This window comes from Pelodiscus sinensis, chromosome 1 (genome assembly GCF_052426305.1).
Source record: "Pelodiscus sinensis isolate ZL-2025 chromosome 1, ASM5242630v1, whole genome shotgun sequence".
In the NCBI taxonomy this organism is placed as follows: domain Eukaryota; kingdom Metazoa; phylum Chordata; order Testudines; family Trionychidae; genus Pelodiscus; species Pelodiscus sinensis.
The window spans coordinates 353,851,436-353,869,062 of NC_143052.1; the positions used below are offsets into that span (position 1 = coordinate 353,851,436).

The 17,627-nt window shown below is 56.3% G+C and overlaps 1 protein-coding gene across 1 annotated transcript; it reads left to right on the forward strand.

Annotated features, from left to right (window-relative positions):
• The first annotated feature begins 9,117 nt into the window (after nt 1-9,117).
• Nucleotides 9,118-10,053, forward strand: LOC142827369 (olfactory receptor 52B2-like). Its single transcript, XM_075922551.2, has one exon. It carries the CDS (start codon nt 9,118-9,120, stop codon nt 10,051-10,053), a length of 936 nt encoding a protein of 311 aa, XP_075778666.2.
• The last annotated feature ends 7,574 nt before the right edge of the window (nt 10,054-17,627 follow it).

Here is a 17,627-nt window from a genome sequence, read left to right on the forward strand (position 1 = left end):
TGGGGCTGGGGGTGCAGGGTCTGGGTGGGAGGAAGGATGCAGGAGCAGACTGGGGCTGGGGGTGCAGGGTCTGGGTGGGAGGGGGGTGCAGGAGCAGACTGGGGCTGGGGGTGCAGGGTCTGGGTGGGAGGGAGGCTGCCGGAGCAGACTGGGGCTGAGGGTGCAGGGTCTGGGTGGGAGGGGGGTGCAGGAGCAGACTGGGGCTGGGGGTGCAGGGTCTGGGTGGGAGGGAGGATGCAGGAGCAGACTGGGGCTGGGGGTGCAGGGTCTGGGTGGGAGGGTGGTGCAGGAGCAGACTGTGGCTGAGGGTACAAGGTCTGGGTGGGAGGGGGGTGCAGGAGCAGACTGGGGCTGGGGGTGCAAGGTCTGGGTGGGAGGGGGGTGCAGTATCAGACTGGGGCTGAGGGTGCAAGGTCTGGGTGGGAGGGGGGTGCAGTATCAGACTGGGGCTGAGGGTACAAGGTCTGGGTGGGAGGGAGGGTGCAGGAGCAGACTGGGGCTGGGGGTGCAGGGTCTGGGTGGGAGGGTGGTGCAGGAGCAGACTGGGGCTGAGGGTGCAAGGTCTGGGTGGGAGGGGGGTGCAGTATCAGACTGGGGCTGAGGGTGCAAGGTCTGGGTGGGAGGGAGGGTGCAGGGGCAGGCTGGGGCTGGGGTTCAGGCTCTAGCAGGGAACGAGGGGAAGGAGGGGCAGGTATTTGAGGCACTTATCTAAGGTGGCTTGCGGGGAAGCAGAGGAATCTTCACCCCGCCCTGTTCTTACAGGCACCGCCTCACGGGTCCCATTGGCCAGTTTTCCTGCCAATGGCAGTGATGGAGGCTGAGCGTGTGGGCAAACGCTTCCCTGCACGACTGTGCCCCCCCCTCCAGGCAGAAGCAGCCATGCAGGGGCTTCCATGCCAGCTCCCCACTGCTTCCCTCCACTGCGGGACAGGGGCAGCCCCAAGACTCACAGTCCAGATCAAGGGAAGGTGGGGGCTGGATTCAGCCCACAGGCTGTAGGTTCCCCATCCCCCATCTAGAGGTTCCCTTCCATCCATCCAACACGGAACCTCTCAGGCCCCCACACAGTAACATGTGAAATTCAGACCCCAACCCTGGGTGCCTCCGAGAGGCAGTGCCCCCCCCCCCCCCGGCATCCACAAGCCCAGAGGCTGGGGGGAGAGAAGAAACGTTTTTACTAAAAGGAGGGAAGTAACGTGACAGGGCTCATCACCAACGCCACGAGTAACAGCCCCACCCCACAGAGACTGGGCAGTGTCCTTCTCTCCCGTTCCTGCATCCAACACGGTAAATGTCCCTTCACAGGCACAACCCTTCTCTGCACCCCGGCACGTGCACTGCCCTTGGTCAGGGCAGACCCAGTGTCCAGAGGTAAAGCCGCAGGGTTCACCGGCCAACGTCTATTGCTCCCCTGAATGCTCCTCCTCCACCTGCTCTCTGCCGCCGCACTGCTGGCCACGCGCCGGGCCTCCGCCACCGCCCAGCTGGCCACACGTCACAGCTCTCTGCCGCTGCACTGCTGGCCACGCGCCGTGCCTCCACCACCGCCCTGCTGGCCACACGTCACGGCTCTCTGCCACCGCCCTGGTGGCCACACGTCACGGCTCTCTGCCACCGCCCTGGTGGCCACACGACACGGCTCTCTGTCACCGCCCTGCTGGCCACGCGCCATGCCTCCGCCACCACCCTGCTGGCCACACGTCACAGCTCTCTGCCGCCGCCCTGCTGGCCACACGTCACGGCTCTCTGCCACCGCCCTGCTGGCCACACGACACGGCTCTCTTCCACCGCCCTGCTGGCCACACATCACGGCTCTCTACCACCGCCCTGCTGGCCACACGTCACGGCTCTCTGCCACCGCCCTGCTGGCCACACGACACGGCTCTCTGCCACCGCCCTGCTGGCCACACATCACGGCTCTCTGCTACCGCCCTGCTGGCCACTCGCCGTGCCTCCACCAACACCGTGCTAGCCACACGTCACGGCTCTCTGCCACCGCCCTGCTGGCCGCTTGCCGTGCCTCCACCACTGCCCTGCTGGCCACACGTCACGGCTCTCTGCCACCACCCTGGTGGCCACGCGCCATGCCTCCACCACCGCCCTGCTGGCCACACGTCATGGCTCTCTGCCACCGCCCTGCTGGCCACACATTACAGCACTTTGCTGCCACCCCGCCCTGTTGGCCACTTGCCGTACCTCCATCACTGCACTGATGACCAGGACTGTGTCTAGACTGGCCAGCTGTCTACACTGACTGCTTGAATTTCCGCAAAAGCACTGACTTCCTACTGTCTGAAATCAGTGCTTCTTGCGGAAATACTATGCTGCTCCCATTCGGGCAAATGTCCCTTTTGCGCAAAACTTTTGCGCAAAAGGGCCAGTGTAGACAGCAGAGATTTGTTTTGCGCAAAAAAGCCCCGATCGCGAAAATGGCAATCGGGGCTTTTTTGCGCTAAAGCACGTCTAGATTGACCACGGGCGCTTTTCCGCAAAAAGTGATTTTGCGGAAAAGCGTCTCTGCCAATCTAGATGCTCTTTTCCGAAAATGCTTTTAATAGAAAACTTTTCCGTTAAAAGCATTTCCGGAAAATCATGCCAGTCTAGATGTAGCCCACATGTCACGGGTCTCTGCTGCCACCCTCCTGGCTGTACACCGTGTGTGCACCGCTGCACTGCTGACCACACACCATGCCTCCACCACTGCCCTATTCACCACTCGTCACGCCAGATTGATATTATTTCAAAATAACGGATTGCTGTGTGGATACGCACAATGATATTTTGAAGTTACATTAGTTGTTCCAAGATAGTGCTGCTGTGTAGACGTACCCACAGAGTTGAGCAGGGCTCTTTCAGCTCACTGTGAACCCTTCCTTTTGTAACCCATTAAGCACAATCCTTCTTGTTTGTGTTCCTCCAAAATGACACACCTTGGTCTCCACATTTTAGATAAGCCCACATGTCAGACAAACGGAGCTGGTGCTGGGTGACAAATGGAGTGGATTGCCAGGAGCAAGAAACCGCTCCATGTGCTGACTATGGGATCCATTGAGCAAAACAGGGGTCCACTATATTTGCATAGCCACGCCCAGGGTCTCTCTGTCTTCCACATCCTGGGAGGGAAGCTTTTCTTCAGCTCCTGCTTCCTTGTACAAGGGTTCTCGTGGGTCGCAGAGCTCGGAGTCACCTACCCACTGAATCAGGGCAGAGGGACTCTCCTTCATGTGAGGTAGCCGAGTGTTCAGTGTGCATGGAAACGATGGGGATGAACCAATCTTGCTGCCCTACGCTACCCAAGCCCTGACCCTGGCTGCTCGCCACTAACTCCAGGTTCCTGCCCCAAAACAAGGATCCAATTTTGTGGGTCACCATCAGCCACCTCTCCAGTACTGCAAAAGGCCCTGGGGAGCCCTGGGGATAACACAAATGCTGCTTCCTTTGAGAGGAATGGAGAGTTCCCTAGAAATATGAGAGGGGGGAACCAAACTGCTACAACTAATACGCATGGAACAGGAACACGGACCAAGCTAGTCAGATAGGTTCCTCCCCTTTCTCCCTCTCTCTCTCTCTCTCAGTCTGTGGCAGAGCTAGAGGATTCTCCATTCGCAATGCAGAATGCATTTGTCATGAACACATCCCCAGACCCCGAGGTGTCCCCTCAGTGAAAGGCTCCACAGGCCCCTCCCCGCCCTGTGGGGAGTGAGGAACATTCCGGATTTTATTTGTAGGCAGGGCAAGCCCCTCTGTTGAGAGGTTCCTTCTTTGACCACCATGTGGGGTCAAGGCCTTGCACTTGTCTGAGGATTTCCCATTGATGAGCTAGGATGGAGCCAGGCCGGCCTATAGCTCCCGGCGTTACATCCCCGGCTAACCAGGGTGGGTGGGAACGCTCTTCTGAATTGGCCAACACCACCACCCACTGTCCAGCTGACTGAGGCTACATTTACACTGCAGGCTTCTTGCGCAAGAGAGCGTCCACACTGCACGGATGCTCTCTCGTAAGAAAGCCCTAATTGCCATTCACAGAATGGCCACCAGAGCACCTGCGCGTCTTCCAATAGGCTGTTTTTGTGCCAAAAAAATTGTTTCCCATCCACACACATTTTTGCACAAGAGCTTTGCCCAAAAAGGAGTTACTCCTCATAGAAAGAGGAATACCTGTACCGCAAAACCCCTCTGTTCTGTCGATTCACTGTAAATATCCTTGCACAAAGACACGCTTGATGTGTGGATGCTCTGAGAGTTTTTGTGCAAAAACTCTACAGTGCAGACATAGAATGAATTCTCCTCCAACTTCTTAAAACACACTGTCAAAGCCGATATAATATGGCTTAGCTATGGTCAGGGCATACCTGTCGCAAAGGTGACGAATTGTAGGGAATTGAAAACTTTCTGCACAGGAAATTCATGCAACTTTCCCTCGGTAAAGGTTCCATAGGACGTGTGTGCAGTGCAGTGAGTTTGCCACGTCGGAGATGGAAGTTGTGAAAGAGCAGGGCACTCTTTGCTTGGGACCTCTGTATATAAGTGACCTTTCTAAATAATGTTCTAAAGGAGCCAGGCTCAGACAAAGCCAGGGAGGGGAAAGGGTTAATTCTCGGCTGCTGTTTCCCACCGGCATAAGTCTCAGAGGCCAGGTCCCGGGAGCTCCGTACTGGCTCCGAGCCCCCGCTGGGATACCCAGGGCTGCTGTATAAACACCCCTGTCCCTCAGCCCTGTGCAGTGCGGCTTCCCCATCCCTTCAGTTCCCTGTGCCCAGGCAGCGATCGCTCATCCCGGCCGTGGCAGGAGTCTGGTGAGTCCTGGGCAGGGCAGGGATCTGCCCCGGGGTGGCTGGAAACCCCTGGCTTCTAGGAAATGTGGGAAGGGGGGTTGGCTGGAACAGGGCTGCCTCCCTCGCACTGCAGGGCAGCACGGCAGCCTCTGGCCCTGAGCAAACGCCCCTGGCCCGGCGCGGAGGGGCAGTGTCAGGCCGCGGGTGCGAGTGATGCTGACCCTTGCCCACAGGAGTCGGGGGGGCGCTGGCTGTGGGGCTCAGCGGTGCTGGGCTCGGCCATTCTTGGCTAACGGGGCTGGTTAGAAGGAACCTCCTTTGGGATCCCCTCCGGCCCTGCCATCCCTTCACCCCCTCCACACAGGGACACGGCCCGTCAGTCACTGGGGGCTCAGGGCTGGGCCCAGTGCGGGTGCAGCTGGGCCAAAGTGCAGAGCTGGAACTTTCCCACCGTGGGGCCCAGAATTCACCGATGACCAGGGCTGGGTGAGCCCGACGTGCCCTCACCTGCTGTGGAAATTCTCCATCGCAGGGCTGCGGGCAGCTCTACCAGTGCAATGCTGCATTGACAGAGCTGCCTGATGCCTCCTGGAGTCACGGCTGGACCCACTGCGGGCTGGGCTGGACAGGGGAAGTGCTGACCAGCACCCGGTGACCAAGGGGTTAAACTCAGGCAGCTAGCAAAGGTGTTGCCAGGGCACCAGAGAACCAATGGGCAAACGGTGATGAAATCTGAATTGGATCTAGATTTTCTTTGTGTGGGAGAGAAACACCAGGAGTCGAGGGACACAGAATGATTGCAACCGAGGCAGGAATGCCAGGCCTCCGAGGAATTCAGGGCATAGGAGAGGACAAAACAAGGAGAAATTAGAAGGAAATAAGGAAAAAGTTTTCCATTAAAAGCGTTTTCGGAAAAGAGCATCTAGATTGGCACGGACGCTTTGCCGCAAAAGCACTTTTTGCAGAAAAGCGTCCGTGGCCAATCTAGACTCGCTTTTACACAAAAAAGCCCCGACTGCCATTTTTGCCATCGGGGCTTTTTTGCGCAAAACAAATTTCATAGAATCATAGAATCATAGAACTGGAAGAGACCTCAGAAGGTCATCACGTCCAGCCCCCTGCTCTAGGCAGGACCAGTTCCAACTAAATCAACCCGGCCAGGGCTTTGTCAAGCCGAGACTTAAACACCTCTAGGGATGGAGACTCCACTACTTCCCTAGGGAACCCATTCCAGTGTTTCACCACCCTCCTAGTGAAATAGTTTTTCCTAATATCCAAACTGGACCTCTCCCACCACAACTTGAGACCATTGCTCCTTGCTCTGCCATCTGTCACTACTGAGAACAGCCTTTCTCCATCCTCTTTGGACCCTCCCTTCAGGAAGTTGAAGGCTGCTATCAAATCCCCCTCACTCTTTGCTTCTGCAGACTAAACAGACCCAAGTCCCTCAGCCTCTCCTCATAGGTCATGTGCTCCAGCCTTCTAATCATTTTGGTTGCCCTCCACTGGACCCTCTCCAATGCGTCCACATCCTTTTTGTAGTGGGGGCCCCAGAACTGGACACAATACTCCACATGCGGCCTCACCAAAGCCGAATAAAGGGGAATAATGACATCTCTGGATCTGCTGGCAATGCTCCTCTTAATGCAACCTAATATGCCATTAGCCTTCTTGGCTACAAGGGCACCCTGTTGACTCATATCCAGCTTCTCATCCACTGTAACCCCCAGGTCCTTTTCTGCAGAACTACTACTTAACCGGTTGGTCCCCAGCCTGTAACAATACTTGGGATTCTTCTGTCCCAAGTGCAGAACTCTACACTTGTCCTTGTTGAACCTCATCAGATTTCTTGCGGCCCAATCCTCCAATTTGTCTAAGTCATTCTGTACCCTATCTCTGTCCTTAAGCATATCTACCTCTCCCCTTAGCTTAGTGTCATCCACAAACTTGCTGAGGGTGCAATCCATCCCCTCATCCAGATCATTAATAAAGATATTGAACAAAAACGATCCTAGAACCGAACCTTGGGGAACTCTGCTAGAAACCAACCGCCATCCTGTCATCGAGTCATTGATCACTACCCGCTGGGCTCGGCCTTCTAGCCAGCTTTCTATCCATCTTACCGTCCATTTATCCAATCCACATTCCCTTAACTTGCTGGCAAGGATATTGTGGGAGACCGTATCAAAAGCCTTGCTAAAGTCAAGGTATATCACATCCACTGACTTTCCCATGTCCACAGAGCCAGTTACCTCATCATAGAAGCTAATCAGATTGGTCAGGCACAACTTGCCCTTTGTGAATCCATGCTGACTCTTCCTAATCACTTTCCTCTCATCCAAGTGCCTCAATATGGATTCCTTAAGGATCCCTTCCATGATTTTTCCAGGAACCGAGGTAAGACTGACCGGCCTATAGTTCCCTGGATCATCCTTCCCTTTTTTGAAGATGGGCATTACATTTGCCTTTTTCCAGTCATCCGGGATTTCTCCCGATCTCCACGACTTTTCAAAGATAATAGCCAAAGGCTCCACAATGACATTTGCCAACTCCCTCATTACCCTCGGATGCACTAAGTCCGGACCTATGGATTTATGTACAGTTAGCTTTTCTAAATAGTTCCTAACCTGTTCTTTACCCACCACGGGCTGTCCATCTTCATCCCATCTTGCGTCACTTGGCGCAGAAGTTGAGGAGCTGACCTTGTCCGTGAATACAGAGGCAAAGAAAGCATTGAGTACTCCAGCTTTCCCCACGACATCTGTCACTAGGTTACCTCCTTCATCCATTAGGGGCCGCACGCCCTCTCTGATCACCTTCTTCTTGTTAACATGCCTGTAGAAACCTTTCTTGTTATCCTTCACATCCTTAGCCAGTCGCAATTCCATTTGTGCTTTCGCCTTCCTGATAACCCCCCGGCATTCTCGAGCTATACCTTTAAACCCCTCCCTGGTCATTTGTCCAAGTTTCCACTCTTTGTAAGCTTCCTTTTTGTGCTTAAGTTCACCACTCCGGTCTCCTACCATGTTTGCCTCTCTTGCTACGTGTCGGGATGGTTTCTTTCTGTGCCTTCAATAAGGCTTCTTTGAAATACTGCCAGCTGTCCTGGGCTCCTTTCCCTTCATGTTAGCATCCCAGGGGATTCTGCCCATCAGATCTCGGAGGGAGTCAAAATCTGCTTTTTTGAAGTCCAAGGTGAGTATTTTACTGCTCTCTTTTCTTCCTTTCGTCAGGATCCTGAAATCTACCATCTCATGATCACTGCTTCCCAGGTTGTCACCCACCTCTACGTCCCCTATTAGTTCCTCCCTGTTTGTGAGCAGAAGGTCAAGCTGCGCACGGCCCCTGGTCGGATCCTTCAGCACTTGTGTCAAGAAGTTATCCCCAACATTCTCCAAAAACTTCCTGGATTGCCTGTGTACTGCCGTATTGGTTTCCCAGCAGATGTCAGGGTGATTAAAGTCCCCCACGAGAACCAGGGCCTGCGATCTGGAAGCTTCGCTCAGTTGTCCGTAGAAAGCCTCATCTACCTCATCCACCTGATTCGGTGGCCTGTAGCAAACACCAACCACAGCATCAATGCTGTTGTTTGCTCCTTTAAACTTAACCCATAGACTCTCAACAGGTTTTTCTCCCTCTTTATACTGGAGTTCAGAGCAATCGTAGTGCTCTCTTACATATAGTGCAACTCCTCCTCCTTTTGTCCCCTGCCTGTTGTTCCTGAACAGTCTGTACCCTTCCATGAGAGCGCTCCAGTGTGGTCTGCCTGTAGGTGAGATTTGCCGACATCTTTAGGGCCAAATCCTGGAAAAACCTTTGCACCTTTCCTCATTTCAGCGCTTCCTTGCGGCTCGGGTCAAGGCCTCAACACTTGAAGGGGGCAGGAGGACAAGTGTCGATGAAAACGGATTTGCTCGGACACCGTTCTGAACGGGGAGTGTCTCTGCGGTGCGGAGCGTAACACCGGAGGAGCTGGATGAAGAACCAGTCCCGTGGCTGCTTTCGCTCACTTCCCGAGTCACCCTCTGAGCCCGGAGCAGGGCTGCAGGCAACCGGCAGAGGAGAGATTGTGCTGTAGAGAGGAACCATGGATGGGCTCCCTGCTCACCCCGGGGGCCATAAATATCCCAAGTGTCTTCCCCTGGGGCATGGGGATGATCCGCAGCAGGGGAGTGTGTGTAGATTTCATGTTCACACCCAACAGGCAGCACAAAGACGTTTTTGCTGCTGTCTCTGAGTCTGTCCCCAAACACATTCCCGTCCCAGTGCCCCTCCAATTCCCACTGATAGTCTCCTCTGTGTTAGCTGCTGGAAATGGAATAGAAGCTGCAGGGGACGGTGCATGATGCCAGGTGACAATCGCAGCGTTTTTACCCCCGTCACCTTCATCCTGACCGGGTTCCCGGGTACGGAGGAGTCTCGAGTCTGGCTCGCCGTCCCCTTCTCTCTGATGTACATTGCGGTGCTTCTGGGGAACTCTCTGCTCCTCTACATCATAGCAACAGAACGAAGCCTCCATGAGCCCATGTACCTTTTCCTCTCCATGCTGGCTGCTGCTGATCTGCTGTTATCCACCACCACAGTGCCCAAGATGCTGGCCCTGTTCTGGTTCGGTGCAGGGGAAATTTCTTTTGCTGCCTGCCTCACCCAGATGTTCTTTGTCCAGTTGAGTTTTATCGCCGAGTCAGCCATCCTGGTGGCCATGGCGTTTGATCGGTACTTTGCCATCTGCAACCCCCTGAGATACATCACCCTGCTCACCAAGCCTGTGATCGGGAAGATCGGGCTGGCGGTTCTCACAAGGAGTTTGTTTCTCGCTTTCCCTATTGTCTTTCTCATGACGCGAATGAAGTTCTGCGGAACCAACCTCCTGCCTCACAACTATTGCGAGTACATGACCCTATCCCAGCTGGCCTGCGACAACATCACAATCAACATGTGGTACGATGTAGCGAAGTCTGTTGCAGTAATCGAATTGGACGCGGTGCTCATTGTTGTGTCTTACGTGCTGATCCTCAGGTGCGTCTTCCAGCGCTGGTACACAGGTGCCCGACTCAAGGCTCTGCGCACCTGTGGCTCCCACATCTGCGTCATACTGTTGTACTACGTGCCAGCTTTTGTCTCCTTCTACGAATACCAATTTGGACAAATCATCCCTGGTTCTACTCTCAACCTCCTGGCCAACGTCTATGTGCTCCTTCTCCCCATGTTAAACCCCGTCATTTATGGGATGATGACAAAAGAGATCCTGAAGCGGGTGATCAAGATGTTTTTTTAATTCTGCATATGAAGCCTCCCGGCTGAGCTGAAAGCGTCAAGGAAATGCCTCAGGACGTAGAAGTGAAAGCCGGGTTTTCTTCTGAATTGCCGTTGTATGGTAATGATGGACTTTCATTTTGTGAGCTTGACATAATTTTTCATCCAAGTTGTCTCACTTATTTTGGGGCTGAGCTGGCTCCAGGAATGCTGCTTCCTTCCAAAAAAAGGCAGCTGGAGCGAGTGAGTCTTGTGCTAATTTGAATTGGAACAGCAAAGCAAGACAGAACAAAGGTAAAGTCCCCACAGAGGGAGGACGGTGTGTGCGTCTGCTCTGCCGCAAGCTGCATCTGAGCTGCCCGTAGAAAGTGGCACCAACGGGTCACAAAACCTGCACCGATGCACCAGTCAAATCAACTGTGAGACTGCACCAAAGAGAAGGGGGAACAGAAGAGCAGCCACACTGGGTCAGACCAAAGGTCCATCTAGCCCAGTCCACCAGCAGTGGCCAATGCCAGCTGCCCCAGAGGGAGGGGGCACATGGGAATCCCCCTCCGGATCCAGAAGGAGGGTGCCAGAGCGTGTTCTGCTCCCAGCCTGCCCTGTCCCTTCGCCGTGAGCGCACTGTGGAGCAGTATGGCGGGCGGGGGCACGTTTCCTCAGGGGACGGTGCAGGGATTCTGCGTCCCATCTCCCCCCGTCCCAGCACCAGCACAGGGGGGACATCCACAAGGCCGCCACTGGCCGTGTTGGCCTGGAGACCCGCCCCGGAGGATGGAGCTGGGCCAGCACAGACCCTCCACCCCGCCCCACCGCAAACAAGGCCAGGAACTGAGATTAGGCCTGGCTTAGCCAGGCTGGTCTCACTCGGGTCCCCACACAGGTGGCTTCACGGCTGGGACCGTGTGGGACAGAGGTTAGGATGTGCTGTGGGAGAGGGGCTCATCCGCACATGCCCCCTGGTCCCAAATGACAAGGGGGAGCAATAGAGCAGAGTCAGGGGTGTGACGTAGTGGGGGGGGAACTTGCTAACTCACTGGCTACTGTCTGTAGCACCACGGAGCAAGACAGGTGATGAGTCACTATGCAAAGAGGGTGTCTCAACCTGTCCGACCAGCTAACCCCCATGGAGAGGAACAAAGGAAGGTGGATGCTGCCCTGGCTGGGGGGCAGGGCTGGAAAAGAGTTAGTTAGTTTCTGTCTGGGAGGATGGAGGAAGCAGCCTCAGCTACAGGCTGGGGGTTTAGAAGCCAAGACCCCCGCCCCATATCAAGGGGGGCTGAGGCATCCTAGGCCTGCCCTGTAACCTGATGACATCTGTGCTGTGCTGTGCTGTATCTTGCAGAAGCAATAAACCACCTCTATTCTACCGGCTGGTGGAGTCTGTTCGTGCCATTTCGGGGGTGCAGGAGGCGGGGAAACCCCAACGCGCCGTCACAGGGGGTCTGTTTTATTTCATTCTAAGGCAGTGGTCCCCAACGTGGAATAAAGAGGGTCAATGTTACATCCCCATGCTGCTGGTGTCCGAGAAGACGGGAGGGGAGGACACGGGATGGATCACTCCTTAACTGCTCTATTCTGTTCACACACACACACACACACACACACACCTCGAAGTTGTGGTACAGACCACTGCTGGAGACAGTAAAAGATGGACCATTGGTCTGACCCAGCTCGGCTCGTTCTCGGTGCTCCTGGGACATTTTGTCTCCATATCTGCAGGAATGGGAGTGGGAAAAAACGGGAGGAAAAGATTCCCCAAGAGATTTGTGACATTAGAGAACATGACCTGTGAAGGAAGACTGAAAGCCCTGGGCTTGTTTAGTTTGGAAAAGAGAAGATTGAGAGGGGACATAGAATCATAGAATCATAGGACTGGAAGGGACCTCGAGAGGTCATCGAGTCCAGCCCCCCGCCCTCAAGGCAGGACCAAGCTCCGTCTACACCATCCCTGACAGATGTCTATCTAACCTGTTCTTAAATATCTCCAGAGAGGGAGATTCCACCACCTCCCTTGGCAATTTATTCCAATATTTGACCACCCTGACAGTTAGGAATTTTTTCCTAATGTCCAATCTAAACCTCCCCTGCTGCACTTTAAGCCCATTACTCCTTGTCCTGTCCTCAGAAACCAAGAGGAACAAATTTTCTCCTTCCTCCTTGTGACACCCTTGTCACATTTTCAGATATCTAATACGGTCTCACAAGGAGGAGGGACAAAACTTGTTCTCCTTGGCCTCTGAGGATAGAACAGGAAGAAATGGGCTTAAACTGCAGCAAGGGAGGTTTAGGTTGGACATTAGGAAAAAGTTCCTACCTCTCAGGGTGGTTAAACACTGGAATAAATGGCCCAGGGAGGTTGTGGAATCTCCAACCCTGGAGATATTTAAGAGTAGGTTGGTTAAATGTCTATCAGGGATGGTCTAGACGGTACTTGGTCCTGCCATGAGGTCAGGGGACTGGACTCAATGACCTCTCGAGGTCCCTTCCAGTCCAAGGATTCTCTGATTCTGTGATTAGGGAAGCCATTCGATATCCTTTGCCCTCTTTGTTGGCCTTTTCTGAAACATTTCCAGTTCTACAATATCACGTTGGGGACGGGGAAGCCAGAATTGGACACAGTATTTAAAGTGTTCATGTACCAGAGATTTCTGCAGTGCCCCTGTGATAGTGTTTGTGCCTTTTTAATGGTCCTAAGAATCATTTAGCGTTTTGGACCACAGCTGTGCACAGAATGTGAGTTTGTCAGAAAAATATCCAGGGTGACTCCAACGTCTCTTGATCGGGGGTTGTGAGGCTGCCGCCCCCGACCGGCACAGCGATGTTATGATGATGATATTCTAGCCCCTTCGTCACAGTATTTTCTGGGAGCTCACTGATGGAAGGTGCTATTGGGCAGGTTTTGCTTCGCTGCGTAGGGGTCTCCTGTCTGTAGGCTGGTGTTATCGTTGTATCTGAAGCCAGGAATATTGGTGGTAACTGCATGGTCTGTGATTACTAGCAGATGGACCTGGCATTGCTCGGGTCTGTAAGGGAAAGTTTGGAGGGATTTTTTGTTTGTTTTTGAAAAATCAATGACAAATGTCCAGGCTTTATTTCAATGACTGTATTTTTCCAACATGAAGGAAAATGAAGGCTGGAGAGGGAGCTCGGGAGTGAGGAGTGGCAGGGGGAATGAGGCTTAGGGCTGAGGGTTGGGAGGTGTGGGGGGGCTCAGAGCAGGAGGCGGGATTGAGTGGGGGGTGTTCAGGCCCGAGGGAGGCGGGTGCGAAAGTCAAGGCAGGTGGGAGGTGCAGGACTCAGGGCAGGGGGCTGAGGATAGGGGGATGGGAGTTGGGGGCTTACCAGAGCTTCCCCAGGTGGCGAGGGGGGCACTATCCGGCAGCGACTCCCCTGCTACCATCCCCCACCAGCTGCCCTCCCCCATGTCCTGCAGGCTGTGTGGGGAGGAGCCAGGGTCTAGGGGCTGCCCCTCCTCCAGTCCGCCCATCCCCATGGGCTGCAGGCTCTCCACGGGGGCCAGGCTCGAGGTTTGGGGTAGGGAGTTCAGAGCCTGTAGGCAAGATGATGGAGGCTTGATGCTGCTGCCCCCAGTGGGTGGAATGTCGGGTGCAGGAGCGGGCTGGGGGTGAGGGTACTGTGACGTAGTGGGGGTATTTGCTGGGCTGTGGTGACCTCTGCTGTCTGGAGCAAGACCCAGCAGGGAAAACCTCATTATGCGAAGGTGTCACCAAACCTGTTGAACCAGACACCCCCTTGGAGAGGAACAAAGGAAGGGGGAATGCTGGCCTGGCTGGGGGGCAGGGCTGGAAGAGTGTTGGTTAGTTGCTGTCTGGGAGCATGGAGGAGACAGCCTAGGGAAAGGGGCTGGAGTTTAGGGGCCCAGTCTCCCCCATCTCAAGGGGGCCTGAGGCATCCTAGCCCAGCTCTGTGACCAGATTCCATCTGTGCTGTGCTGTATCCTGGAGAGGCAATAAACGTCCTCTATTTCACCGTCTGGTGCAGTCTGTTTGTGCCATTTCGGGGTGCAGGAGACGGGGGACCCCCAACGCGCCGTCACACTGGTGTCAGGAGTGGGATGCACTGCACCCCGTGGATGAAGATTCCAGCGGCGAGCGACAAGGCGCTGTAGAAGCAAGAGCCCTGGAGCCAAGCGTGCTGGAGACAGAGCGAAGCGGTTCCTGTGAATCGTGGGGCGCTGCAGCACTAGACTGGTGAGTCTGCACCGAGGGGCCCAGCGGGCAGATGGCCTACGCCCGACTCTTGAAGGCAGAGCTGGTGGGGCTGTGCAGAGAGAGGGCCTTGCCTGTGCGGAAAGCAGCCAAGGCCCAGCTGATTGCCCAGCTGGAAGAGAATGACCAGCCACAGGGCCAGGATCTTATCCCCAGGGGAAGCAGCCAGCCAGACCCCCCCTGAGAGTTTGTCAGTCTCAGAGAGGGGGAGGAGTGCTGGAGCCCACCGGAGAGATGAGACAGCGTCTCCCGGGAGGCCTGCAAGCCGTAGCCCATCTAGGGCAGGGACCAGCCCAGCGGAGCTGCGGCGGCTGGAGATCCAGCTACGGATGAAGGAATTGGAAGTAGAGGACCGAGAGAAGGAGCACCAGGACCAAGAGAGGCAGCGACAGCATGAGCTGGCCATGGCAGAGCGGAGAACCTGCGGTGCCCCGGCTGCGCCAAGAGCGGATGGGCCCCAGGGTCCCGGGGCTGCCAGGCGCTTGGAGAGGCTCGCGGTGGCTCAATTGAAGGACATGGGCGACATAGACGGGTTCCTCAGCTCCTTTGAGAGGGCCTGTGGATTGCAGCGGGTCCCCCCAGATGACTGGCTGCAGGAGCTCATCCCCGCACTGAACCAGGAGGCGGCCGGAGTGCTCAGTCAGCTGGAGGACCTACAGCCAGGGGATTACAACCGAGTCAAGGAGGCCCTGCTGCACAAGTTCGGGCTGACCCCCGAGATGTACAGGAAGAAGTTCCGGGGGGTACAGAAAGGGCCACGGGAGACCTATGTGGACCTGGCCTCCCGCCTGTTGCGATATGGCCGCAAGTGGGTGTCTGGAGTCGGAGCCCAGACCGCAGAGGAGCTGCTCAAGCTGGTCATGATGGAGCAGCTCTATGAAGCGTGCCCACCCAAACTGAGGCTGTGGCTCAAGGACCGGAGACCAGAGAACCCCCAGGAGGCCGGGAGACTGGCGGACGAGTTCACGGAGAGCCGGTCCGGGTGTGAACGGGAGTCCCGGAGAGAAAGAGAATCGCGCAGAGACCGGTTCTCGGCGGAGCAACGGAGAGAGATACCTCCGAGGCGAGCCCCAGGGACCAGGACCAGTCATCGATACCCCAGAAAACCAGCCAGGGCCCGGGCAGAGCCGACCCGAATGGGCCCACAGAACCTAACTTGCCATCGCTGTGGGCAACGAGGCCACAAGAGGGCTCAATGCACCAGGCGCAAGAACAGGTCCCATGACCTGGGACTTTCCAGGGTTAACTGGCTGGGGCGGGAGGAAGGGCAGGCTGCCCCAGAGGTAGGGAAGTGCCCCAGGAGTCCACGGGGTTCTCGCCGTTTGAGCTGTTATATGGGAGGCGAGTGAGGGGCCCCCTGGACTTATTGAAAGACGAGTGGGAGGGGAAGGTCTCCCCGGAGGGTGAGCCGGTTGTGGAATACGTCCTAACGTTCCGGGAAAGACTTGCCGAGCTCATGGGCCTGGCCAGAGAGAACCTGAGCAGGGCCCAGAGGAAGCAGAAGGTCTGGTACGACCGCAATGCACGGGCCCGCGCCTACGCTACCGGGGACCAGGTGATGGTCCTGATCCCCATGCGGAAGAACAAGCTGCAAGCCGCCTGGACGGCCCCTTCAAGGTGGTTAAGCAGCTGAACGAGGTGAACTACGTGGTGGAGCTGACGGGCCGGACGCGCGGCCAGCGGGTGTATCATGTTAACATGATGAAGCCGTACTGGGACAGGGAGAACTTGGTGCTGGCCGTGTGTAAGCCCTGGGAGGAGCAGGGGGAGGATCCCCTGGTAGGCCTGTTCCCTGGGACCGGAAAGGACTCTTCGGTGGAGTCAATTTCCCTCTCGGACCAGCTCACCCCGGCCCAGCAGGCCGAGATCCGAGAGGTGCTGCTCTCCCACCAGCAGCTGTTCTCTGACAAGCCTGGTCTCACCAACCTGGCTGTCCACCGGGTGCAGACAGTCTCTCACCCCCCGGTGCGCTGCTCCCCATTCAGGGTCACGGGGAAGACAGCCCAGCTACTGGAGAAAGATCCAGGACATGTTGGCCCTGTGGGTGATCCAGCCGTCCTCCAGCCCCTGGGCCTCGTCCGTGGTGCTGGTCCCCAAGAAGGACGGGTCGATCCGGTTCTGCGTGGACTACCGGAAGCTCAACGCCATCACGATGTCCGACGCCTACCCGATGCCAAGGCCCGACGAGCTCCTGGACAAACTGGGGGGAGCTCGCTACCTCACCACCCTGGCCCTCACCAAGGGCTACTGGCAGGTGCCGCTAGACCAGGAGGCCAGACTGAAATCGGCTTTCATCACGCCACTGGGGCTCTATGAGTTCCTGGTCCTGCCCTTCGGCCTCAAAGGGGTGCCGGCCACCTTCCAGCGCCTGGTGGACCAGCTGCTGCGGGGAATGGAGAACTGTGCCCTAGCGTACATCGATGGTATCTGCATCTTCAGCCAGTCCTGGGAGGACCACGTGGCCCAGGTCAGCCAGGTACTGGATCGGCTTAGGGAGGCTGGGCTGACCGTAAAGGCTGGGAAGTACAAGGTTGGAATGGCCGAAGTGTCCTACCTGGGCCATAAGGTGGGGAGCGGCTGCTTGAAGTCAGAGCCGGCCAAAGTGGGAGCCATCCGAGACTGGCCTGTGCCTCAGACCAAGAAGCAGGTCCAGGCTTTCATTAGGATGGCGGGGTACTACCGGAGGTTTGTGCCCAACTCCAGCTCCATCGCTGCCCCGATCACAGAGCTGTGCAGGAAGGGGAGGCCAAACAGGGTGGTCTGGACGGAGCAGTGCCAGAGGGCTCTCTGTGCACTGAAGGAAGCCCTGGCCAAGGCCCCAGTGTTGGTAAACCCGGACTTTGACAAGCCTTTTATCATGTTTATGGACGCCTCGGACACCGGGCTGGGGGTGGTGCTGATGCAGGCGGACGAGAAAGGGGAACGTCACCCCATCGTGTACCTGAGCAGGAAGCTGCTGCCCCGGGAGCGGAGCTACGCGACCGTAGAGAGGGAATGCCTGGCCATGGTGTGGGCCCTGCAAAAGCTGCAGCCGTACCTGTTTGGCCGGCGTTTCACGGTGTTCACCGACCACTGCCCCCTGACCTGGCTGCACCAGATGAAGGGGACCAACGCCAAGCTGCTGCGGTGGAGCCTGCTCCTGCAAGACTAGGACATGGAAGTGATCCACGTCAAGGGGAGCGCCAACATCATCGCCGACGCGCTGTCCCGTGGCGAGGGGCCCGAACTTCCCTAGGTCACGAGCGGAGTGACCCTGCTCAGTTCGTTCTCGGAGGGGGGAGAACTGTGGCGTAGTGGGGGTACTTGATGGGCTGTGGTGACCTCTGCTGTCTGGAGCAAGACCCAGCAGGGAAAACCTCATTAT

Coding starts and splice junctions, on each gene's coding strand:
- LOC142827369 (XM_075922551.2), top strand. CDS start 9,118: ATGATGCCAGGTGACAATCGCAGCGTTTTTACCCCCGTCACCTTCATC.